Below are 27,681 nucleotides of genomic sequence, written 5' to 3'. Positions count from 1 at the left end.
ATTTCTTCTGCAATGATTGCCCTTATCCTTATCATATCAAACCTTTTTGCTAGATACCCACCTCGTAGCTTTTAATCAAGGTTTTTATTTCTAGAATCCACAAATTTTAAACTCCGTTGGATGTTTTAAGACCTAAGCGCTTTCTTTTTAGGGTTCCGTAGCCAAAATGGCAAAAACGGAACCCATATAATTTCGCCATGTCTGTCTGTCTGTCTGTCCGTCCGCGGCTTTGCTCAAGGACTATCAATGCTAGAAAGCTGTAATTTTGCACGAATATGCTGACTATGCCGACCAAATGGTACAATAAAACATTAAAAAAATATTTTTTTAGAGTACCTACTACCTCCCATAGACGTAAAGTGGGGATGATTTTTTTTCTCATCCAACCATGTAGTGTGGGGTATCGTTGGATAGGTCTTTTAAAACCATTAGGGGTTTGCTAAGACGATTTTTCGATTCAGTGATATGTTTGCAAAATATTCAACTTTAAATTGTAATTTTTTATTTAAATCGAGCCTGTCCCCCCCCCTCTAGAATCTAAACCGGAGAAAAAAATCAGGATGGTAGTAAGTATATCGAACTTACAAGGAAAACTACAACAGTTAAGTTTTATTGAGATTATTAGTAGTTTAAGAGTAAATAGCAGCCTAAGGTATAAAATATACCTAAACTTGGAATATTCCGTACAAAACACGAAACCCTTAGAAAAATATTACTAATTTTTTCGTAATGGCTACGGAACCCTATTTCGGGCGTGTCCGACACGCTCTTGGCCGGTTTTTTTGTTTAACATCAGTCAAAATGCTGAGCAACAAATATCGCAATTACTGAGATCAAATAGAAAGATAATAAATATAAATACTCACGTGCACATAATATTTCTCAATTTATCTAAATTTTCATCAGTGAAGAATGGATAATTCCTATCGCACCTCTGGACGTCTTTTTCAATGCGATGCAAATTTAATGCAAAACTCTCAACCAATTCATTCTGCAAAAAAAAAGGACATAACAATCATAATTCCAATGTCTAGAGCTGCTTTGTAAAAGGAACTAAACGTTAAAATATTTTCGTCATTTTTCTGATTTGATTGGACAAAGCAAAACAAATACCTAAGATACTTAGTATTTTTTCTAAAACCATGGAATGGATTCTTACTTCTATTAGAAACTTTATAAATCGATCGATCTAATGATTATGTTTCGTTTTATTCTTGTGAATTCTTGCAGGGGAGTGATTCCCATTCAATTAAACGGCCTGGCAGTACTTTGAAGTCTATTACTTAAAGCATTTGCAATGAGATCCATGGACCAATGAAAATTGCACAAGCATGATAAATTCCATTTCACAGGGCTTTAAGCATTAGTAGTCCGAGCTTATTACCGAGTAAACGCCTCCATTGGAACTGGCAGGGGACACACAGTTGGAGCGGTTCTCAGGGCGTGGGTCGTTACTCGGCTCCAGGGTGTCGAAGGACGCGCCGGCTGAGTGGGACTCCTCGCGTACCACACCCAACGGACTGCGTGCAGGACTCACGTTCGCTGCACCACGCACACGTGTGAAATTAGAGCAGGACATAAAAGTATCATGACTCCAAAAATTTTAATATAACGAACTGCGCAACCATCCTTTGTGCAGATGACAGAGAGGTTTATTGACCACTCTAAACTAACTTTTTGAATTTTGTATGATTATAGGTTCCAAAATGTTCTCCGATGTTTTTTTTTTATAATGATCTGCATAGAATAAGAATATTTTAAACGGTACTTTTCAGCGAAACTAAAAAAGCAAGGCCATAATATACTACCGTACCAGTAGTCCCACCAGACGCAGGCGACCCAGAAGCCGCAAGATCAACAGATGGATTCGTAATAATCACACTTGTGTGTTGCGGCGGTGGTATTTCTTGAGGCATAATCGGCTGGCTCTCATCCAGCGACGACCTCAAGTCATTCCCATTGAGATTTATATTTGCACTATCCACGCTACACAGTGGCCCTCGGCCACCACCTTTTTGCACTATTCCCTCAGCTAACCTTTTTATCTCCGCTATACTCTCCCTTCTCATATCAGGGTTTTCAACTGTGCTCTTAATATGTACTTCTTCTTCCTCATCTAAGTCTTTCAGACTGTCTAAATCTACATCCCTATTATCACCCATCTCAGTCTCTCCGTTTACTTTCCCTTTATCTTCTGAATCCATTTCTATGTTGTCTACTTCGTCTATGCTCGGCGCCCTGGACAAAACTGGCTTTGTATCAGGTTTCTTCTGTTCGATTTCACTTGGTTCTGGTGATACCACTGGCGGATTGTCGGATATGACGCTGCAGTCATCTTCGAACACCTGTATATTAAAATGAAAATCTTTATGCTGTGCAAAAATAAAACAGTGGTTTCTTTCAGCTGCAAATCCATTAGAGATATAACTTTTTTATTATAAAATCCATATCCTGTTAATGTAAAACAAGTTGTTATCGTTATTGATCTCTCTTCCGTCGTTAAGCCAAAAATTATATCAAGTGATTTTTACCTCACATGACGTATTGTCAGCTGGCTTCAACCTTCCAGAAGCTTCACTCAGGCGCGCTATGGACGCCGCAGTGGCCTCCCTGTCTCGCTGCCGGACGATCGCTTCGACGCAGAGCCAGTCCGACATCGTCGTCTCGTATTGACGACGGTTAGCTGTGTCCTGTTCAGCTCTCTCTTCTGTCGTTGAGCCAAACCTTGGGGTATACATGATAAAAGTTGATATGATTATAAACGACACGTACAAGAGTAGTTGACACACGATATCAAAGAGCATTTTCGTAGCAATTAAAACATTTACGTTCCTACCAGGTAAATTGGATGCCTAGGTATTTTCTTTGCTACGACAATGCTCAGATATAGTGTGCCACTTTTCTTGTTCGTGCCGTTTATGATCCTCTAAGTAATTGCGCCACACTATATTTTTCACCCTCTACTGTTTCACCATGAAACTCCGAAGCACGTTTTAATATTGAACTCTTGTCGCAAAACGTAGATTACTAGGTACAGATCAAATTCTTATTGCTCATACAGACTATGAAATAGATACTATTTAGACTATTTATAGATATCAGGTTTATCACAAGTCGAACTTTTCTGTCAACTAGGTTTTTACTACCGACACGATACCTCACATATTATCGACAGACATATCATGGCTTAACCTGACTGTTTGTAGAAGAGATATCATAGAATACTCACTCGTAGTATCCAAGCAGATAGGGCCACACCTCACGCCTAATATCATGTTGCACCCCGCCATAATACACTAGCCGGTACACCTCATCTTTGTCGGCGACGGCACCCCGCTCGTCCGTCATTGATCGCCACAATTCTTCAGTGAGACCGCCTTCAGTATCATCTAAAACAGAATATTTAACGGATGTAACTATTTGGGGGCTAAATATTTAGATAGGTTTAAAACCAAGCTTGTAGTGTTGACTTTCACATTCATTATCCTAAATTTCCATCACTTAATCAATCTGTCGAATGCGTTTCCTTAATTAATTCTTAAAGTAACAAAAAACTCTTAACAGCCACAAACCGCTAACCGCCACACGCTTAGTTTATAAGCTTTTGAAACATTCGGACAACAAACAGACACAACAACAAACGGACTCAACATAACATTATACATCATTTTATTATATCTTAAAAGAAGGTTTACCTCTAGGTACAATATTGAGATGCACCAGGCCACTCAAATGGGTGCGAACGGTGGACAAATGTCGGCAGTATGCTAGCCACCCGTAGAACGCACGCGATATAATCTGCCGGCGCATTGTGCTGCACACCAGCTCGATTGATGCCGACTAAAACACAATTTAAAGCATCAGCAAACAGTAGATTTAATGCCAGGGTATTCGTCACCGTTTAAGTGTTCGTTGACAATGTCTAAGAAATTAACGGGAGACGACGCAAGCCGAAAATACGAGTATAATTCACTCTTATCAATGCGTAGAAAACTTACGCGTAAGAGACGGATATTAGGTAATTCGTTTGCAGCATTTAGCTTTTATGCGGTTTACGTTACTATTCGTCTTGTCAAGTGCCCTAGAAAAGATGTCATTATGATAATTAGGTACCTGTTCAATGGGATGATGCGGAATCATTGGTGGGGGGTGTCCATTGAGGCCAGCGGACGGTGGACAGTCCACGGACATAGTACTGGAGTCCGATGATGTGGTAGACGTAGATGCCAACGGGAGTCGGGGTGTGCGAGGTGGTGACTGCACTGATCGCTCCAACAAAGAGTGCCGCATGGCTGGAATACGTTTTGAAAAATGTGCTCGTAAGACAATTCGTTATAGATAAGACAGTTTTCAAACTGAAAATTTTAGGCGTAACTTACCTATCATAGATAATTTTACTTTAGGTACCTACCAGTAGCCTTAATTTTATAAATATCGCGTTGAAGTTTACTATCTCATTCAGTTATTTTATTTCAACAAATTTATACATATAAAGTTATAATACAATATCGTGATACACGAATTTAAAAAAGTTTGTGTCTTAGAGGAAAGTTCCACTATGACATGTTCGATACCCAGCAAAATAATTGATTGATTTCATTGTGTTGAATAATGTTGAATACTTAGCTATTTTCTATTTTACCTTCAACATTTTCAAACATTATAAGCCTGCCATAAGGCATATACGTTGCATCATAATAGGATAGAATTGATATGACACCATAAAACAATAAATTTTGGCCCTGAAATACAGAATAACTTTCAATTACTTGCAAAATTTGATTGCGTAAATAAATAGTCGATTAAATTGTCAAATAAATAAATGACGTTACAGCTAACTATTGTTTTAGAAAATCTATGGGTGAATCGTGTTTTGACCGTTTTCTAAAAAGTACGTCAGTTGATTGGTATACCTTCCGTATTTACTAGTATCCTGATATCCTTACCTTCTCTATCAGCAATAGCGTTGTTCACAATACGGAACACGTAGTCGCCAGCCGCCTCTTCCCACTCGGCCTCCTCGGTTTCTCCGCTCTCGCAGAGGCTCGGCATCGGCCGCCTTCGACCCTTGCCCCGACCGAACACCTACGAAGTAAGAGGATTTGTGGTTAGATGTTAAGCCAGTTAGGGGTAGCATGGCACGACATACTTAATTGCTTAAAATTAAATGTACATGTGCTTGAATGAACGTTAAAGAATTATGAAACGGTTTTGCCATCGAAATGAATTTGCTTTCACCAGCGGTTTCTAGCCATATCGCAGGACGGAAAAAAAACATAAAGCTGTGACAGTTTTGAAATTTAACGGAACAATACTAGTCAATCTGGTCGATGAGGTCTAAGTATTTTTTTGTTGCCACCCACCTCGACTAAGAGGTTCCAACATGGTACTTACTCCAAATAATTCATTAAGTTCAACATGTTACAATTAAATTGTAAGTTACAATGACATCAATTTGGATAGTACCGAGAATTGAGACAGCTAAGTCTTACTTTTCCAGCTCCTCTCTGAGACCATAGCGGCGGATCAAGCTGTCCATGCGGCAACAGACCAGTCTCCAAGTTGCTCAGGAACGATAGTAAATGCCCGCCTGCATCACAATATTAATATAACATTTATTTCGTGAAAGTGAAGGTACGAAACAATACTCCTACATAAAGAAAATTTTAATTATTGCCACAAATTAGTGGTAATACGAGACGGAGTAAGTGATAAATCATCAATAGCGTGGAGTGAACGTGAACCTATTCTGACGAAAATCTGTAGATAGAAGCGCGAGTTTAAAATGTCTTCGGATGTAACACCGCTATGGTTGCCATATGTCAGGATTTGTCCGGACATGTCCGGATTTTTCACCCTTTGTCAGGATTGCGGCCGGACTTTCCATGTGTCCGGATTTTTAGAAATGACCTAAGAGAAAAAAATTGGTGTATACTACGTCGCACCAATTTTGACCATTATTAGCCACCACCAATTAACAAAGATTAGATGAGAGGATCATGCATCACTGACGTCAAGCAATATAAGTTTAGAAAACCGGGTTAAATCGAGTTACTTACTACATCACCACGTTATTGCAAATCACTATAATAATATGTTGCAGTATTGAAGTTCTAATTATAATTATATTGATTTTAATTTCTATATGCTCACCTTTAGGGAAGTGTATGGGCGGGCGTTGCACGCCGTCCTGGCCGACCAGGATGAGTGCGTCTGCGCCGCGCGCGCGGTGCACGTGTACGTACACGACCTCCCACACACACACTTGCAGTGACATCGCCCAGTATACGCTGCATACACGAACAAAATTATAGGATGATTCAAATAATGATTCATTTTTTTCTGGCCATGGGTCCCATGGGTGCAAAAAATGTTTTTTTTTTTATACAGAAATAGGCTTGCATTTTACCACAATCACGCGTAAGCGAAGATATCGACAAAGATGGCACATTTGCCTAATTGATGTTTTTCCCTAGATTTATAAACGGCCAGATATTGTAGCGATCGAGAACACAGACGCAGGCAGGACATTCCGCAAACAACACAAAGTTATTACTTCATCCGTAACTAGGGTGAATATGTTGTGCTAATTTCCATAATTACTATTAATAATATTAATAATGTGTGTGGAAACAATGAACATTTACCAGCTCTAGCCTAAATACGCTACACTTAGTCACACTGTATAGTCGAGCCATTTACTTCCTAATTCACCGTAGAACGTACTGTATTGTCTAAACGGTCAGAATCCATTTGTATAAAAAAAAAGTTCTGTTCCACTTTTCCTTTTCTAGTACCGGTGTAAGCTGAACCGTTTAATTTTTAATTTAATCACGTCTCACAACAGTCCCGAATTTTGTTATCCAAATGGACTAAAACTGTATTCTAGATGGAGCTCCACATCCGTGGTAAGTGCTATATTATTCATGAGATACAACAGGGACACATTAAATTAGATACAGCATGCAAATTAAGCAGAATTTTACTTTAATTTACACTGAGAGGCATAATTAACTACACCATTAGGACTGTCAGCCGCCGCAAGCATTTACAACGCTTAATAAATATGAGAACTGGGCAACTACGAGTTTTAAACACCGTCCAAAGTAGACATTTTTTTTTAAAAGAATATTTTCTTGTACATATAGGTTTTTTGTTAACATTAGTTTGTGTAGGCAGTATTTGCATTGACATCTAACCTACATATACAGGGTGTTTCTGACCATGGGCAAAATGAATAACTCACCATGGTATATATTTTTGTACAAAACGTTTATTTTAACAATAAGCTTTTTAAAAGACTAAGATTTATTCATCCAAAAAATTAAACGCCGTATCGAACATGGCGGTGTTATCGCTGTCTCTTGGTACGGGGGCCTTAAAGTATTTTTTGTCATTTATTTGACATCTCTAAGATAAACATATACCAAAGTGCGTTCAATTTCGTATTATATGATAAGCAAAGAAAAAAGTTTAATCTTACATGAAAAAAAAAATATACGGCAAAACAGGTCTCAGTTTATGCATTTAATCGATCCCACATTTAAAGCTAAGAAATAATGTATACATAACTGTTTATATATATATATATACAAAGTTCAAACGTCATCATAAAGCTCGAATAAAGCAATAACACAGAACAAAAAACAATTTTAATTTGCAATGAAAAAACGTTTTAATTTGCATGAAAAAAAAAAATGAATAGTGGTTATATTTTTTTAAAGTAGCAAAACAAAAGTAGCTCAGTTATGCGAGCAGAATCGAACCCTGGATTTAAAGCCCCGTGATCAGAGACTCCCTGTATGTATACTGAATCTGAAGTCTATATATATCTATAGGTATACCAGTGCTTCGTTCAGGTTCAAACAGACTGGCTGTATGACGTCTAAAGAAATTAATAAATAGAAAAAAAAGCAACGTACCAATCTATACACAGAGGGCCAAGGCAGCGCCGCCTGAACACAGTGCAGACCGGCGCCATACTGCACAGAACACACTTGTGTGGGCACGCGGACGCATGCACTAGGTGACAGCGGAGCAAACTACACAACAGGCAAGCTAACATAAAGACCGACTAGTAAACAAAGCGGATAAAAAGAAATTAAAAAAATTACACAAGATTGGAGCCACACTTTACGTCAAAAGTTTGAAAGTAACGAAAATTTTAGAAACCCCTAGTCTAAGTTAATGTTTCGTAAATGTGATGTTTTTAAATATACTTGTATTAATTAGATTAATATCTAAAAATAGGTAAATAAAGCAAAAATAAATAAAGCTGATAAGTCCCTCCGGATATAGAAGGCCCCTTATGGCAAGCGTAGGTATAAATATGGAGCAAGCATATTTAATTTCAGATCTTCTGTTCAGGGTTGAGACATAAATTGGATTGGTCAAACCAAATGACCTGACCAATTAACTATCTTTACTAAGTATGAATATTATTTGATATAATGAATATATTTCTTTATTTTCTGAGGGGCTTAACCGGATCCGATCTACTGAGCCTTTACGGCTTGGTACTTATATGTATATACTCGTATATATGTATAATACACTATCACGAAATGCTCTACTTTAATGATAGGTACAATATTTTCTCCCAGAAATAAATATCATAATTTAGGTACTTATAGCTCTTACATACTGGTATCATATAAAAAAATCTAGCCGTCTACATAATATGAAAAGGGTAGGTACACTTGTGTGTGCTAAGTAGATTTTCTCATATTACAACCAAAGTACAATATTACAGAGCTTATATGAAAACGTGATCGAGAGAATCAAAGAAAATCCACCGTGAGAAAGAAAACTATAACACGCACGTAGGGTAAGGCACGTTTCTCTGTAACAGCCTCAGCGCTTCAAAGAAACATATTATAAGTGCAAATACTAGTTAAGTCTACTACTAAGATAGACTACTAAGATGACTTTTGTACCGCATATAGAAAACATCGTTAAAAGAGCATCGAAAATGTTGGGTTTCATTATCAGACACGGTCGATCTTTTAGACGTAGTACAACAAAGATTTTGCTTTACAACAGCCTAGAGCGGAGTACCTAAGTATAATGGAGTATTGCAGCGTGGTTTGGCGGCCACACTATGCTACTCACTCTCTTCGGCTGGAGCGCATTCAAAAACGGTTCGTTCATCAATTGGCTTTTCGGGACCCTGTCGTGGCGAAAAAATCTGTGTCTTACAAACGCAGATTGCAATATTTCAAAATCGACTCATTGGAAACCAGAAGAATCATTTTGGATGCTCTCTTCTTACATAAATTAATCCGGCACAAAATAGACTGTCCTCAGCTGCTAGCGCTGCTTCGCTTGCGTGCGCCTTCGCGTTACCCCCGCAATCACATTACTCCCCTGTGTCCACCATTAAGGAGATCGGTGTCTGGTAGAAACTCTCCCATCTGCAGGCTGACTAGTATTGCTAATAGTTTCAGCGACATCACGGACATTCACCATGACCCACCTCGCAAACTGATCAGTAATATTCTAAAATAATTTAGGTCACTAGTCCTAGTTAGTATACTTTGCTTAGTTTTTTGTGTTTGTTTTCTTTGAGAACATAATTCAAATACTCATGTGAATTTAGTTTTTAAGCTTCACGTTTGTTTTGCATGCGGTGTTTACCTATAAGTGATTGTGACACTCAGTTCAACATGTTCATGCGAGCAGCAATTTTTTGATGTATCTTGTGTTAACAACTGTTGGTGAACCTTAAATAAATAAATAAAAAAAAACCATACTAACTTAGTCAGTGACTTCGCAAAATGTCTGTAGGTATAAAAAGTTATTTTTTATTAGGCCCTAATTCTACTAAATATTTTTAGTCTAATATCGTAAACTGTGAAGACTTGATGCGCCAACTGTTGTATTGTATTACATACGATGTTTCTGTTTTGTTGCTCGTAAATCTTCATACTAGTAAACAATGTTGAAAAGTTTAAATTTTAACTCAATTCGAACGAAAAAGAGAACACTAAGAAATACAGCAAATCTAATAAGTATATAAAATTCTCGGGTCACAATGTTTGTAACCAAACTCCTCCGAAACGGCTTGACCGATTTTTATGACTTTTTTTGTGTAAAAAGAATTTTTTGGGTCTGAGAATATAGGACGTAAGCTATTTTTCATACTCGACGCGGACGGAGTCGCGAGCAACAGCTAGTATAATATAATAATATCATCAAATAAAAGCGTCAATATTGTGATAGATAAAACACATTAGGTAGTGAACACAATACCTGATTTTAATACCAACATTTCACAATTATACAGTAAAGCAGTAGTACGTTAGTACTATTATATATTCTGTGGCAGTAGCTAAATGAGCAAGCCAGATTAAACACGATAATGAAAATCCGAAAGCCGGAGGGCCCCGCGATTTCAAAGCTACACGAGTTTAACAACAAAGTAAATACGGGGTATTTAAATTTAGCAGTCTTCCAGCTCGTGTTCAGAACGCTACAAAGTATTTCCAACCCTTGTGTAACAACAAACAAGTTTGTAAAATAAAACTCTGAAGGAAACTGTGCACTGCGCCAGCAAAGTTTCGTATTAAATTGAATAAAACACTCGTAACTCGGGCCCATTCATTAAAATATCAATGTCGCGCGGACTGACCAATTACTGCACTCCAGCTTAGTAATTATAAAGCTTTTCACTTCAATAAAGTGTAGTAAATGGCTAAGTGGCTTCATGTTGCGCATTGATTTACCAATTAGAGGTAGGTAGCCGCACAAATGAAAATGTAACTAAGAGAATGTATTTAATTACCTACTACTGCTACTGTTTGACTAGATTTAACAATCCTTCAAAAATCTATCAACACTATTAGCTTTCGGTGGCCAATTAAATAATACTTTTAATGTCCATACCTATCCTACGCCTACTGCTTTGTTATTGATTATTTGATAATATAGTTGAATCGTCACCAAAACTTTAAATAAAATGGCAGGCGTATCTAGGTGCGGACTTCGTGAAAGACGAAACTAAACTAAGCAAATACACAACAAAAATTGACAATTGAACCAAACAAGCCAATTATTTACTACCACATTTGAAAGGTATATAATACAGGAATGTTTTTAGCACGTTACCTTTTATCGACTCCCTCGCTCTCAGCATACCCGTTCATGAGTTGGTTTGGCGTCCACTTGATGATCAGGCCAGCCGCCGTCTGATGCAGGCTGAGGTAACCAGGCATTGGTTCAGCTACGTCTTTCTGCAAGGACATCTTTATCAGTATAAGTAGAGTCATTCACGATGACGCGTGCCGTGGTTCTTATTCATCATCCCAGCCTATATACGTCCCACTGCTGGGCACAGGCCTCCTCTCAGAACAAGAGGGCTTGGGCCATAGTTCCCACGCGGGCCCATTGCGGATTGGGAACTTCACGCGCACCATTGAATTGCAGGATTGTGCAGGTTTCCTCACGATGTTTTCCTTCACCGCAAAGCTCGTGGTAAATTTCAAATGTAATTCCGCACATGAATTTCGAAAAACTCAGAGGTGCGAGCCGGGGTTTGAACCCACGACTCTCTGCTTGAGAGGCGATAGGTCAAACCACTAGGCCACCACGGCTTTTTTTTCACGGGTTCTTATTACAATGTCTTTAATGGCTAATTTTGACAAAATCACGCGACTTCGTGGATGGCACTAGGTATAGGTACCAGCTACTCGTAGCTATGTAGATCGTTCTAAGGATTTTGTAAAACTATGACCATTATTGAAACTGACGATAAGCAGAATCTAAAACTACAAGGTATCTTAAAATAAATCCCACTAATATAATAAATGCGAAAGTTGCAGATGGTAGGACCTTGTGCAAGATCCGCCCGGATTGCTACCACCATCTTGCTCGCTAATCCTACCGTGAAGCAGCAGTGCTTGCACTGTTGTGTTTCGGCGTGGAGAGTAAGACAGCCGGTGAAATTAGGTACTGGCACTTGAGGTATCCCATCTTAGGCCTCCAGGTTGACAACGCTTCTGCTTTCCCGTGGGATGCACACGAAATTGGGATGTCCCAATTTTTGACAACATATAATAAATCGAAAACCATTTCGAGAAATAGGCTTTGTGAAGCGTTTTCAGAAATCAGATTCCAAAAATGTGATAAACTGAATTAAATAAACAAAATTTAAGTAATGACCCTCATTCGACCCCTGCAGTGTCCCGTCACAAAGGCAGTTATAAAGCAGGTCTACACTCTTAAGCAAATTGACAGTTTAAAATGTTCCTGTCCTGCTTATAACAGCAAAGAGTGACAAAGATAGAACTTTAATCACATGATGCGCACCCGGCTTTAAACAGTTGTCATTTATCGTAAAGTCCAAAATGTATACGAGTATTTCCAATGTATTTTTGCAAATTAAATTATTAAATTACTACGTTACAAGTAAATAAAAAAGAATTTAAATATCAGATTTTAATAAAAAATATCTATTTACTATCACACCATTAAACAAACATATCAATAATCGAAGCTAAAAGAAGAGAAATAAATAAAACTATTTGTCATGGTTAATTTAGGACCCTAAACCGTGCTTGAATTATTGTCAAATTGTAATGCCACAGATTATGTTATGTACAACCTGAATTTTTCCAGGCAATGGAACGTGGCTGTCTCACTGTGACGTCATCCAGCGTATTTCGTAAAAAATATATAAAAAATTAAATACTCATCCAAATTCAAAATCAATGAAAATGGTATCTTAAAATATCCTATTCTTTCCAAAAATAAAATAAAAACTATAGGTTATTTTTTTTGGTGCATCCCAATTGCAGACTACAGCAAGTATAATATACCAGTACCAGTACCTAGTAAAAACCGCGATTCTCGCTCAGTTAGACTGACCCTTTTTACTTCACAAGAAGCGATGCCAGACGTCTCTGGACATTAATCATTGTCAGCAAACTAGAAATGTTTCCTGCTAGACGGCGATTGTTGCGTTGCCGCTTAAATAGAAATAACTACAAAGAATATTCCACAGTGCATTTGTGCATCGTTACTAAGCATTTGCCATTGCCAGTATCCGTAGGCAATATGCCTAACAGTGCTAAGATACCTTGAGCGAAGTTCTACCCCTTCGCTTAGGGCCTAAAGCCTAAGCCTTAGGCCATGCTTTTTGGTCTGCTTAAACGATGTATGCAGCATTTAGTGTCTGCATCAACTTCTCTAGACTATACTACACGTCCCACTGCTGGACAGGCCTCGTCACACATTAGAGTGTTTGGACTGTAATTCCCGCTGGCTTACTTCAGATTAAATAATTCACAAAATAACCGCAGACGGTCAACATGCTCTGAAGATGAGCTCTGGTTGAGATCGAAACGCGTCAGTGTAGTGTGGTGGTGGTGATAGATAGTTGTGTGTGATTTGTGTGTGTTCTTACAGTGTGGAGGTGGAGGAACTGCATGAACACGTATATCTTGCATAAACGTAGTTGTCATAAGGTCGCTCGTGAGCAAAGAAATTATTTTAGTTCATTGATATGGATCTCCGCAAAGTAACGCCTGATTTAATAAATTACTAATGTACTGATTTGTACTGATTTATTGTACTGATTTGTGGTGCGCAATAAAGAAAATTTGTATTGTAATCTTAATGTAGACAGACTGCTTAAGGTGCACTTCCGTTGAAGCGAAGCAAATCCTTCGTGTATCTGCTTTTCTTCAACCTTTTATCCTAGTCAGAAAACTTAAGTACCTACTGACCTTAACTACTTAAGTATTTTGAAAGTGTTTTTGTGAGATTCCCTTTCCACTGTATTAGATTAGATATAGCGAATGTCAAATATGAGTACGCAACGTAACGTGCGTACATATTTTTTAAGACACAGGAATTCGTTTCGCAATAGTACTTAATATTTTATGAGCCGTATGTCCCGAGAAAACCGAGTGCCGCGACTTTTTTCCGCCTCTCGCTACGGCCTCTCGTAATATGGGTAATTTTCATCATGCATTGTCATGTCACGTATACGTTACGGATATACCGTACAGTCGCCATCAAATATTTCTGAGCGGCCTAGGTGGTCAAAAATATCGGAACATGCACTATAATATTATTAAGGTATTAGAGTTTACCCGCGGCTTCGCACGCGTAAGCTATTCGTTCTGCTACAATTGAAATTCCGGGATTTTATAAAATTCCCCTGGGAATTCCCAAAATTTATATCTTAGGTAGTCTTCATTGAGGTTGTGTTAAGAACAACTGTCCATAATTTCAACTCTAAGCCCAGCGGTTCAAGATTTTTATCCCTATCCCGTGGGAATATCGGGATAAAAAGTAATCAATTTTTTAGTCCAAGTTCTAAACTAACTTTTTGCCAAATTTCATCCAAATCCGTTCAGACATTTCAGCGTGAAGAAGTAACAAACATACTTACTCACTCACTCACAAACTTTCACATTTATAATATTAGTAGGATGAGAGTTTGTTTCGATATTTTTGATCATCTTGGCCGCTCCGAAATATCTGCTGGCGACTGTACCTTGAAAATGAGACCGGCATTAAGAAAAATATCCTCCCGAGTCCTAACTTTTTTATTTAACAGACATAGTACTTAAGAGCTACTCATGCTAACCAGCTTTGTTATTTTGTTTTAGTGTCGCGGTCATTACTAATTTTATGATTTAAGTAAATTCGGGTTTTGTTCCGCGTACCTTGATTTTAGAGAAGGACGATATTTCGACACAGTTGCATGCGCCATGATCACGAGAATACTGGAGCAAATTGCGGGTATGCTGGTATAACTGTCACTATTTTTCTGACACACTATATACTGAGGTACTATAGGTACAGCATACCCGCAATTCCTAAGAAGATTCCAATTTATTTTTCTGACTGACAGCTAAGCTAGCATACCCGCAATTGGGTACCGTAAGTTTTCTAGGATGGTCCATATTATATTTTTTATCGACAATAGAATGTAGCTCACTCCTGTAGGTAGATATTATTTTCTCTTTCCGTCTTTTGTAAAAATGAATTGAAACTTTATTTCGGCAAGTTTGATTTAAAAAAACCGGCCAAGAGCGTGTCGGACACGCCCGAAATAGGGTTCCGTAGGCATTACGAAAAAATCAAGTAATATTTTTCTAAGGATTTCGTATTTTGGACGGAATATTTCAAGGTTCTTATTCTGAGAGGAGGCCTGTTCCCAGCAGTGGGACGTACATAGGCTGGGATGGGGATGGGATGTCAAGTTTAGGTATATTTTATACCTTAGGCTGCTGCTCTTAAACTACTAATAATTCTCAAGAAAACTTAACCGTTATAGTTTGCCTTGTAAGTTTGATATACTTATCTTATCTTATTATACACTTACTACCATCCTGATTTTTTCAAATTTTTCCACCCACCGGACGCTCGACTTTAATGAAAATTTGCACTTTAAAGTTGGATGAGAAAAAAAACACCCCCCACTTTACGTCTATGAGAGGTACTCTTACACATATATTTTTTCAATTTTTTATTGTACCATTTTGTCGGCATAGTTTACATATATATTCGTACAAAATTACAGCTTTCTAGCATTGATAGTCCCTGAGCAAAGCCGCGGACAGACAGACAGACAGACAGACATGGCGAAACTATAAGGGTTCCGTTTTTGCCATTTTGGCTACGGAACCCTAAAAAGAGGACGGACTGACAGCTGTCAGTTGTCAAATGTCGCCGTACAACGACACATACGTACACACACACGTACGCTGTCTCTTTTCAACTAAGCAAAGCTTGTACAGTCGAATTCATAAACTTGTGAGCAAAAATGTTATCGAAAATATCTGAACACGACTCTATTTTTAACGACATAGAAGCGTGTTCAGATATTTTTGATCAAATTTTTGCTCACATGTTTATGAACACGACTGTACTATGGATACTAGACACACTATTCTACTCTGTGAAAAGAAGTGTGTTTAGATCATTTTGAAAACCACAACTGCTATATTTCAGCTGTTGACTGTAACAGACAAAAAATACAACCAATTTGAGAAACCCCTGCTTTCGTGAAGTCGGTTAATAACAAACGGGCACACTTACAGGCTGTACTCTGACGTTGTTTTTGCCGTACAACAAAGTGGCGCGTGAGTTTTGATGCAAGCTCTCCACGTAGTCTTTAGCCGTCGAGCCAACCGCATTCCCTGCACCTAAAGTTACAAATATTAATTATGCATTACAACTTAAGTACCCCTAAAAAAAAATTCAACGTTAGAGAGGTATGAAACGCGTAACAATAAAAGACGCATGACGAAGAATGAACCACAACCTTTTATTTAGTAGCTTGCCCTGTTTGTTGCATCAAAACTTGCAAGTCCATTTTGACCCACTTCCACTGGTCAGATTGACTTCAAATTTAGTGTCGACTATAAAGGTCGGATGACAATACAAGTACAGTCAGCAAAAAAGCTTGTATTCAAAATTATTTATCATTGCAAATTCGGGATTTGTCAATTAGGTACCGCAATGTTTGGTTTACTCAAATTTTGCAATAGTAATAAAAGTTAAGCCTGGTTTATACCTGGAATAAAAATCGTGCAAGTTGCAATACATTGCGAGGCCTTAAAGCCAACGAGGTTGTAGTGGGCAATCGAGCACCGCATAATGCAACTTGCACGATTTTTCTTGCAGGTCTAAGCTGGGCTTTAGATTGTACCTGTGTAAGAAGAACCTGTGTCGTCAGATGATGTATTAAGACTCCTCCCGAAATTTAGTATCGGACGCCGCACCGAAGGCGGAGTGGTTGTACCAGCAGACATTCTGTGGCGTTGTACCTAAACAAGATACATTACCTCGTCATCAATTAAAGTGCACTAACTATAAGATTTTATACGTATTAGATAAATTCAGACAAACTGAATCGCGTAGGTACCTACCAGGGTGAAACCTTTATGCTATTGATGTCATATATAATATATTGTCATTCCGTACATATTCCAAAGAAATCGTATTGAAATTGATTACGAAAAAGTCCCACCCTGGTACGCGATTCACTGTCCTCGACTATACATACATTGAGAGCAGACTCAATTTTTAGCAAAATCTCTTCGGTATGAGGGCGTTCACGAATGTAAGTTTTTACTTCCTTATCGAAATAAGTAATTATTGATAAATTTATTGAAAGATACAAGACTTATTTATTTTACTGTGAAATGAAACTGAATAAGTAAAATAAATGGAAGTCGTTTAACATAATTAAATTATTGTAATGCCTCACTAACTTTTATCCCTAAGGTGCGATGATAAAAAAGTTGCACAGATGTGGTACTTGTGTAAAAGGAAATCCACCAATGCACAATCGTAAAGAAGAAATGTTAGGGCAATCGGACGACAAAAGGATCAGTCCTACAAAGAAAATAAAGGTAAGACTCAAGGTGACGCCGTAGCAAGTTAACTGCTGCTTGAACAGCCAAGCTAGCTCTAAAAATGCACTTTATTACCTTCAACGTATTTGCACGCCAAGTAACCCCATTATAAACTCACTAACAGCACTTTAATGGAGTTATTTCATTACTGGTGACAACAAATGTTCACAAAACCGCAACGAGGTTGAAAGCCAAGTTACAAACTCAGAGTTCGTTATTATGTAAATAATGGCTCCAGCCAAATCTTGTAGCTGAATTGAATTGTCCGTAAATCGTTTATACTCGTAGCTGATTACATTTTGTATTTCATCGCTCGGCACTACGACGATAATACAATTCAAAGAAAATATCTGCATTGAACTTGTTGGTAATGAAACAACGCCAGTTTTCATTACTGACGGCATATGAACAATGCTATTTATCACGTGGAAAATGGAAATGAACAATCTTTGATGCGAAGTTACAAGGTTGGTACGAAATACTTTTTTATGAATACTTATTCGTTTGTTTCGCAAATTGCAATTGCTTTTATGATTACGGCAGGGATATATTTTCCGCATTTTAAGAATAAGGCTTCAATTGATTAATTTACTTAGGAAGTAAGTAAAGTTAAACAGGTATAGGCGAACAAAGGAAATGACAGGTTTCTGAACTTTACTATGGAACAACCGATAGGAAAGAAGAAAAGGTATTCGAAATCAAGCTCAGGCCATATACTACGAAGTGCAAAATTCGAACTTCGTATCATGCCGAACCGCTGACGCTTATTTTTTTTAATACGAGAATAGGTACGATAAGAACTTCGATTTTCGATTTTCGTAGAACCCCTTGATGCGTCCCAATTTGCTACGCCGTAGACTTGTGATCGTAGCACTAGACTATTTTCTTAAGGCTTGTCTACACACTCGTTATTTCGTTATCAATTTTTAATATAATGATAATTTTGCAGGTGGTAGGATTTTGTGCAAGGTCCGCCCGGATTGCTACCACCATCTTGCTCGCTAACCCTGCCGTGAAGCAGCAGTGCTTGCACTGTTGTGTTTCGGCGTGGAGAGTAAGACAGCCGGTGAAATTCCTGGCACGTGAGGTATCCCATCTTAGGCTTCTAGGTTGGCAACGCGTCTCCAATACCCCTGGTTTTGCAATTGTTTATGGGCGGTGGTGATCTCTTACCATCGGGAAAAAAATGTTTTGAAAACAATCTTGCTCAAGAATTATATGTACAATCGAGTTCATAAACTTGTGAGCAAAAATTTTGATCAAAAATATCTGAACACGACTCTTGTTAACGTCGTAGAAATGTGTTCAGATATTATTAATAAAATTTTTGCTCACATGTTTAAGAACTCGATTGTACGTGTATAATTTTCTTTCTAACATAAGGCAATCCCTACTCAATTATGACATAACGACCCCACTATGACTACGTTCAAACACTGAAGGAAATGATTGAAGGGAATGAACAGAGTGAATGAATTTATCGAATAGAGAGGCGCGCTTGTCCCCCAATTTAATAAAAACAGTGGAAACCGCGACCAAAGAAGTTCACCAGACCCAAAGCACTTCCGCGTTCCTATTTAAAACCTACCACTTCTTGCCCTCTTGCCCTGCTCACTTACTCACCAGTTCGTCAGCAGGTGGATCAGACCAGAAGCACGCCGGTGCTTTCGCTTTCGAGTACTCCAAAGCACAAGGCCCCACGAGCAACGAGCTGAGAATACTGCCGAAGTCAGGGTCCGCCACCAGCGCGTCACGCTCATAATATCGATTCGCGTTGTTCACAAGATGCTCGATAATTTTAGCCAGCTGACGTTCGAACAGTGCTATTCGAATCCACAAGTATCTGTAACAAATAATCAATTTTAGGTAGCCGTGGATATAAAGTAAGGGGGGAAGGGTGATAGGGGAGAAGCGCCGCGGCCCAAGATAGGCTGGTCAGTACGCGCCGCGTATATATTTACTTCGTATTACAAAAACATATACATATTTTAAAAATGTAACGTTTATACGCGATAGAAAACATTTCAAATAGTTTTCTTATCACTCAAAACTCATGACCTGCCGGACAATATTTACGCCGTACTAAGGGTTTATTTTGTTTTTCAGAGACTACTTTTATCTATCGAACGAACTACAAGTAATCGTGTTTCTAAAGTGTATGATTTATATTGTAAATCCTCAAATATCTTACATATGACGATCTGACGACCAGATGGCCAAGTAGTTAGAGAACCTGACTACGAAGCTTGATGTTCCGGGTTCGATTCCCGGCCGGGGCAGATATTTGTATGAAAAATACGAATGTTTGTTCTCGGGTCTTGGATGTTTAATATGTATTTAAGTATGTATTTATCTATATAAGGAGGTTCTATATTCGACTGTACGTATTTTTAGGGTTCCGGAGCCAAAATGGCAAAAAACGGAACCCTTATAGTTTTGCCATGTCTGTTTGTCTGTCTGCCTGTCGGTCTGTCTGTCCGTCCATCCGCGACTTTGGTTAGGGACTATTAATGCTAGAAAGCTCTAATTTTGCACGGATTTATATGTAAACTATGCCGACAAAATGGTAGGTATAATAAAAAAAAAAAAAAAAAATTTTAGGATACCTCCCATAGAAGTAAAGTGGGGTGATTTTTTTTTTCTTATCCAACCCTATAGTGTGGGGTATCATTGGATAGGACGATTTTTCGATTCAGCGATTTGTTTGCGAAATATTCAACTTGAAAGTGCAAATTTTCATTGAAATTTTCATTTTTTATATTCAACGAGTTGTATTTTATTAAATATCAGCGTAATAATTATATTTATTGTACATATTATAAAAAAACAAACTTACAAACTAAGACCCAAACAATTTAACTATAAACTAACTAACGAGTTGTTATTTATTGATATTCAATTTATTATGTCATTTCCCACTGACATTTGTTTGGTAGGTCTGTCTGTAGGTATAATAAAGTCAAGCAAGTAACGTTAATAAATAATGAAGCTTCCGATCAAACGATACTACTGTTGAATTCGATGTTTATAAAATCACACACCTGCAGTAGGTATTATCTAAGCCCAATAACATTCCAATTCCATTGAGTAAATGTCGTCGTTACAAATGCTTAGAATTTCAGATGTACTAGTTACGAGCGGTCACAAAATGGCAGTAAAGCGACAACGTGGCAATAGCTTCTTTGAAATAAGCAAAAACGAGTTTTCTACCTCCTGCACAGAGCACACAAACAACGGAAATCTGCCCATAAAATAGCGCAATAAAGCAAAAAAAACAATCTCAGTACCGCTACAACACAAAGGACATTTTTATTGACACTTCAATTTCAGTCCTTTATTTGCCTTGTCAACATTTTCCCAGGCGAATGGCTCAATTTTTAAAGTGAGAACATTCCATTTTATTACCGACAGACTTGTTTGGTTAAAATTATTGTATCAAAATGTTATAACGTCTTTCATTAAAACTTTATCTAATTAACGGAACATCAAACAATTTATCTTTTGTTTCGGTTATGCCTACTGTAGGTACCTAATTATTTTTGCTTGAGAACATAATAATTCTTGAGTGGCGCTCAACGTTCGTCGGGTGTCATCTTTTAACGTCAGTCCAGGCCTTCTCCTGCCTATGGCCCAATTCTGTTTTTCCTCCACGTGTCACGTCTTATTTTCTGAACGCAGAATAAATAATTTACACTTCCAGTAAACATTTTTAGGTAGGTACACATTTTACCCTCGTGTGTGGAAGTAATCGAGCATTTCATTTCAATGAGTTTTGAATTTAAATAAGTAAAACAAATTGAGTGAGTCGTAAAATTTGTCACACCTAATTCAATATTTTACTTTACCTCAAAAGGAAAAATGGAACCTTTATGTTATCGGTTTGTTTGTTTGCACACGCTCGAGCGTCTGTTACCACTGCTGCTTCCCTCTGAACGAGAAGGGTCAACTAACAAAATTTAAAATAATTATAGGAAATACTTTATAAGGATAATAATATGGCCTCTCGCAACTGTAAAAAAATACATATTATAAATTTAAACGTACGTATGTACCTACTTAAATTTCAACGAGTTCTTGTGGAATGAACATACAATACAATAGAATACAATACAATACAATACAATGACTCTTTATTGTACACAACAAACATACATAAGTAGGAACATAGATAGGGGTTTATTCTTATCTATTACTACGAAATTCTCAACAATAAATGTTGCGCGCCGATCAGATTAAACTCAAGACATCCTCTATTACTCTAAGTGGAAAAGCTAACGTTACAATACCACCTTTCCAGGTTAATTTACATTCCATTTCTCGATCTTCAAACCACATGGGGGATCATTACTTTTTCAGCTTTCGAAAACAGAGGCGAGAAAATTCAAATTCCAACCAACCATCGGAGAATTTATTCAGAACCAATTAAGCTTGACCTCCACGATTCATCGTGGCTTACCGCTCGTCGGTTTTTTTGATACGACAAAGAGCAATGGAGAGTTCTGGCTGAATTAGCGGCTCGTAAATGTATTCAAAGCACGTAACCAGAGATTTGAACGGAAAATACCAGTGAATCTGGAAGTGAGTCTGGAAAATTCAGAGTTATTCACTATGTGAGCGGTGCCGAATGGCTATTGATTGTGTCTGCGTATGTAAAACAATGTGTCCCTGCTCTAACACAGGTATTCAGTATAAAATATAAGAATGTTGACAGTATGCGTATGAAAGAGACATTACTCGTGTTAGCGAAGAAGCTTTCTACGAGGCCTTTCGAGGGCGACAAAGCCTGATATATATTTTGGAAAATTAACTAGGTACCTTTCATCTATACTAATACAATAAAGAGGGAAGATTTGTATTTTTGGATGTTTGTTACGAATTAACTCTAAAACTACTAAACCGATTTTAAAAATTCTCTCACTATTAGATTGCTGAATTATTACAAATTACCATAGGCTATAATTATTACCAGAAAAAATTAGGGTTCCGTACTAAAACTTCGATAGTGTAACTCAAAAAAAAAGATGCCATAAAACTTGTTTCATCGCATGCGCTGTGGAAACTATTGATGATAGAACAAAAAATTGTTCTACGATATTAAAGAATATATCAATATCCACAAAAAACCTCGCGATACCATTATGTCCAACTATTTTCGTTATGTCACTAACTACTTTTTTACATTTTAAAAGTTGACAGAAATGCCGACTAAAATCAGCCCATGTTATCCATACCTTTGTATTAATCCCTATACAAATAAATAATTTCATATTCAAGACGGTTTCAAAACCTGTTGATTTCTTTTTGTATTATTCAAATCGAACATTCCATTCAAAAGATATTACGAATTTAAAAATACTTATCAATCTAACCAAAAAATGCATTTAATCTACGTTGACGCGCCCCGACTTCGCGCGGGTCGGGTTTAGTTTTTGGGAAATGGAGCTAAAGATGTTGTGTGAAGTGCCCTTGATTAAAGACCTTTTGAGAGATCTGTGCGCAAAGGTAATAAAAACGGAACCCTATTACTGTCCGTCTGTCTGTCTGTCACTAGGCTGTATCTCATGAACCGTGATAGCTAGATAGTTGAAATTTTCACAGATGAACTACTTCTGTTGCCGCACTAAAAAAAAAAATATTTAAGATGGGCTGCCATGCAACAAACGTGATTTTTTTTGCCGTGTTTTGCTCGATATTATAATAACAGCACTTGCTTGAAATATTTACAGAATATTTATTTGTATATTCATTCACTTTAAAATAAAATAAATATTTAAGGGGGGCTCCCATACAGCAAACGTGTTTTTTTTGCCTTTTTTGCCAATGTCTAATGTTGTATGGTACGGAACCCTTCGTGCGGGAGTCCAACTCGCACTTGGCCGTTTTTATTTTGCCCGTGCAAAGAAGGGCCGGGTCGCTAGTTATTTAGAGAAACACTCAACTGGCGACTAATGAACCAAAATTCGGCTGAAGCCACATTTGGTGAAGTGGAACTGATGATGAAGACCACGTTTGACCAACAGAGCTACTACTCAAAAAATTGCACGCCTTCGATTTATTTTACAACCCCTTTGATGCCCACCACTGTCACACCCACACCGCTGAACAGCTGCCAGGCGCCCGGATCTATCAATAATGAAATGATATAACACTAACTAGAGGGATTTCGTTGCTACCTATTGCCGTAAAGAGAATAATCTTGCGCTCACTATACTGTGTTAACACACCAAAATTCAACTTAAATATTTTATCAGGTATCTAATTACGAGTTTGAGTTTTCGACGAGAAATAAATCCACTCCCGGCCTATCTCACTATCGATCTCGATGTGCAGACCCTTCTGTGATTTATTGAAGCAAGATAGGGGCCCCTTGACCTTGAGCAAGATTTTACAAAAGATCTTAAGTTTTTTCTCAAACAACCCGGCCGGATGCGAAGAAATTGTATAAATCACTGTTGTTGCTGTAGATAGGTAGTGGTATGGATTGATTATAATAATAATAAAATTTTATTGGAAACAGTGACATTACAGATTACATAAAATTATGTTTTGCACGGGAACAGTTTCACCGTACTTGTTTTTGCAGATAGAGGGCGTACCCGTGTCACCTACACTAGGCTAGGCCTGTCCCGTAGGATGACACCTTTACAAAGATTACCTATTAAACTATTATGCGAATAAAAGTGTACTTTTAAATAGTAGGTACTCTTATTTCATGCTATTTTGTGATTACAGACATATCTATGTATACATCCCATACTAGTATTATAAATGCGAGCGTTTTTAAGTCTGCTTGTTCGTTTGTTTATCGCTATATTATAGATAGTTTGAGTCTCGGGGAAGAACAAAGTTGTCCCGGAAAATTGGATCGTTCCCGCGGGATAGCGACAAACGATTTCTACGCGGACGGAGTCTCAGGCAACGGCTATATTATAATTGTTACTAATATTGTAGGTAAATGCGATCTCTCTCTTGTTGCTCGATCTCGAATTTTGTATGAGGATAATTTGAAATCCTGGAAAATAAGGAACGGTTCAAATGAAATGAAAAGAAAAAACATCCCTAAAGGGTAATTAATACTTTCTACGGAAACTGTGCCATTTTTGAGATAAGAAACGTGTTTTGAGAGAAGAAGCCTCACAGCTATTATGTTTTAAATCAACCTCTAAGAGGTTGAAATTTGGGGCGACAATACGAGATATGAACAAGGGATTCGTTAGCCTATTTTGACAGTAGGAAATAATGGACAGAGCCCTAACAAAATAAATAGAATATCTTGCTTAAGTAGATGTTAAAACAGGGCTTTATAAATATAAAAAACTTACTTGCGTCCTAACTTTCATATTAAAGTACTTACACAAAAAATATATTCTGGTGTACCTGGGCTTGTAAATATTTTCTAGGAAAATGAGAGGGAAATCCCAGCGAGAAAAGGAAAAGGGCAGATTCTTTTCAAAGTTCGTGGCAGAACAAGGCCACTCAGAACGCGATTCCTCCTAAGAAATTTGCTCAAATTATGAAGAAAATTGAAAAACTTTTCATGGGTCTATCACAAACGTCCAATATTTCTGCTCGGTAGGTAATGAGTATTCATTTGTCCGATTAATTTTCGTTTGGACGTCGTCGGCTTTCTCTAATGGATTTATCTTAAATTGGGTACGATTTATAAAATTTGGATTCTCTAATAAAATTGTTTGTAGCCGAAACTAAGTGGTGGTAATTAATAAAAGTATAATGCTATAAAAGGCTTTCTGAGCTAAATAATTTAACTACTTAACTAAGTGTAATAAAAAATCCGCCAAAAATATTTTACTGAGTAATTTAATACAAAAATATTAATATGCCCCATAGCAATTAAAAACGAAAACTTCAAATTAGTGGGTACATTGACATAACAAAAAAATAATATATTTAGGGGCTGTTTCACCATCCATTGATTAGTGTTAACTGACGGTTATATGTAATGCCGTCTCCGTCTATTCGAACAAAACAAATTAGAGACTGCATCACCTTTAACCGTCAGTTAACACTAATCAATGGATGGTGAAACAGCCCCTTAGTGTTTTTTTTTATAACTAAGTAGTTAAATCCTACCTTATGCACAGCATAAGCAGTAAATTAGCCTCCTAACACCCACGTATCTTATTGCGTCGTATGTCATTTATGATAGATTTGATGTTCAAATTACAATAAGTCCTTTATAAAGGACTCTGGGCGTTAGGAGGCTATGCTAAGTCTTATTTTATCATTGCATTAGACTTTTTCAAAATCCCATAATACGGGACCCGTATGACAACATAAGTTTCAGCTATTTCCGGTACAACTATTTTACACCAATTCAAACCGAAACAGGAGACACGCAAGACATTATAAGTAGTAAAGTAAAACCAACATTTTAATATCTTTTCTCAAAAATGTCCGTAAAAGTTGAAATTATTCTTATATATCAGAAGGAGTGCATAGTTTATGGTCAGCAAAAAATTAAAAAGTTAAAAAGACTGCAGGCGGGCTAGCTCGACAATAATTTATTATTATAATTTATGATTGTCGAGTCACAAAGTTTAAAAAAAGTTAAAAAGGCTATGGAAATGTTGGCACAAGTCGTATACAGCCAAGTCTTATGGCTAGTATCGGATATTTTGTTGGAACTTCGGACTTTTTTATTGGGTCTGAAACAGCTTGTGGTGTTTTCGGTGGAAAAATACACCTGCAGTTTATTTTTAATGAAAAAAAGACGGGAAAGCATCCTCGCGTGATGGGTTTTTCTAAGAGCTCACGGATTGTACATCCGATAAGACAAATCAAACTCTTGCTCTCCACAGGCCAAAGGTAAAATTGATTATGGTTCCGAGTGCGTTGGACGGGAGCGCCACAGCTCGCATACTCTTCGCTAGTCATTGACGACCAGATGGCCTAGTGGTTGGAACCTGACTACGAAGCTTGATGTTCCGGGTTCGATTCCCGTGTCGGAGCAGATATTTGTATGAAAAATACGAATGTTTGCTCTCGGGTCTTGGGTGTTTAATATGTATTTAAGTATGTGTCTATTTATATAATTATATTTATCCGTTGCTTAGTACCCATAACACAAGCTTTGCTAAGCTTACTTTGGGACTAGGTCTCTCTCTCTCTCTCTCTCTCTCTCTCTCTCTCTCTCCTCGCCTCGGTCTCTACTGACCTCGGTTGTGACGGCGAGTATAGCAGCGAACCAAAGCCTTGCTTGTAGAGCGGCGGTGCCGAGGGCCGACGCTCCAACTCCGAGGCGGAACGCGTCGCCTGCGTAGTATCTATGGCCCGCACACACACCAGCACCAGCGTACTGCAAGGGATACTAACTGACTTGCCTTCTGACTTCGGTTGTTACTTCGAGAAAAGCTGCGAACCAGAGCCTTGCTTGTTGAGTGGCGGTGCCATCAAGTGAAATAGAACGCGTCACCATTGACTTTTCTAGTCAGCTGAGCTAGCGCACATGCCAACACCAGCGCTGCTCTTGGCAGTACTGGGGATACTAGCTGGCTAGCCTAAGCCTACTAACCTTGGCTGTGGCGGCGAAAACAGCAGCGAACCGGAGCCTTGCTTGTTAGCGGCGGCGCCGGAGACCGGCGTTCCAACACCGAGGCAGAACACGTGAGCAGCGCCCTTTCTGCGGCCAGCACAAATGCCTATACCAGCGCTGCTTCTGGCAACCCTGGAGATACTACCTGGCTTGCCTACTAACCTTGGCTGCGGCGGGGAGGAGGAGAGCAGCGAGCCGGAGCCGCGCTTGTTGAGCGGGGGGCGCGGCGCCGACGGCCGGCGCTCCACCCCCGAAGCGGAGCGCGTCGCCGGCGTCCCTTCAGCGGCCAGCACGCGCGCCGACACCAGCGCCGCTTCTGGGCAGTGCTGGGGACAAAACTGACAAATATACTTGCTGGTAATTAGAAAAAAGAAAAGAAAGAAATAATAAATTTTGCCAAGCTTTTCGGCATAACAAGAAAAATAAATTCCAGTTAAAAAACAGTTTAAACGGTTAATGAAACGGCTTTACTAAGTTCAAATTTGTGATATATTGCTGTAGCCTTTATTAACCCTGAAATTACGCATAACACTTATGTTAGAAATATATGAATTGAAACTAAATTGATGTCTTTTATAAGAAATAAGTGTAAGAAATAATTAAAACGAGCTTTTGGCTGTCATTTAAACACCATACCAAATTTGAAATCCATCTGATCAGTCCTAAAAGTGGGTTCAGTTTGACTTGCACTAGGTGTTTGAAGACAACTTACCTAAATGCATAGAAAATAGTTTATTTATGATTAACATATGACTT

General features: G+C 38.1%; 1 protein-coding gene across 4 annotated transcripts in view; it reads right to left on the bottom strand.

The window, feature by feature from the left end:
- Positions 1-27,681, bottom strand: part of LOC141431171 (small G protein signaling modulator 2-like) — a 66,896-nt gene that overhangs the window by 4,782 nt on the left and 34,433 nt on the right. For 2 of the 4 annotated variants that reach the window (XM_074092213.1, XM_074092211.1), the window contains exons 4-19: positions 27,088-27,263; positions 18,996-19,215; positions 16,664-16,781; positions 16,051-16,157; positions 11,107-11,231; positions 7,923-8,042; positions 6,154-6,290; positions 5,493-5,590; positions 4,947-5,085; positions 4,114-4,292; positions 3,696-3,840; positions 3,230-3,389; positions 2,532-2,724; positions 1,814-2,345; positions 1,385-1,542; positions 867-991 (exon numbers count right to left, since the gene is read on the bottom strand). In XM_074092213.1, the coding sequence (XP_073948314.1) occupies positions 867-991; positions 1,385-1,542; positions 1,814-2,345; positions 2,532-2,724; positions 3,230-3,389; positions 3,696-3,840; positions 4,114-4,292; positions 4,947-5,085; positions 5,493-5,590; positions 6,154-6,290; positions 7,923-8,042; positions 11,107-11,231; positions 16,051-16,157; positions 16,664-16,781; positions 18,996-19,215; positions 27,088-27,263 (2,732 nt within the window). The remainder of the gene's footprint in view (positions 1-866; positions 992-1,384; positions 1,543-1,813; positions 2,346-2,531; positions 2,725-3,229; positions 3,390-3,695; positions 3,841-4,113; positions 4,293-4,946; positions 5,086-5,492; positions 5,591-6,153; positions 6,291-7,922; positions 8,043-11,106; positions 11,232-16,050; positions 16,158-16,663; positions 16,782-18,995; positions 19,216-27,087; positions 27,264-27,681) is intronic. The other 2 variants (XM_074092212.1, XM_074092214.1) reach the window with 2 other exon arrangements.

This window comes from Choristoneura fumiferana, chromosome 9, assembly GCF_025370935.1.
Source record: "Choristoneura fumiferana chromosome 9, NRCan_CFum_1, whole genome shotgun sequence".
In the NCBI taxonomy this organism is placed as follows: domain Eukaryota; kingdom Metazoa; phylum Arthropoda; class Insecta; order Lepidoptera; family Tortricidae; genus Choristoneura; species Choristoneura fumiferana.
This window is presented reverse-complemented; position numbering and strand designations above follow the sequence as displayed.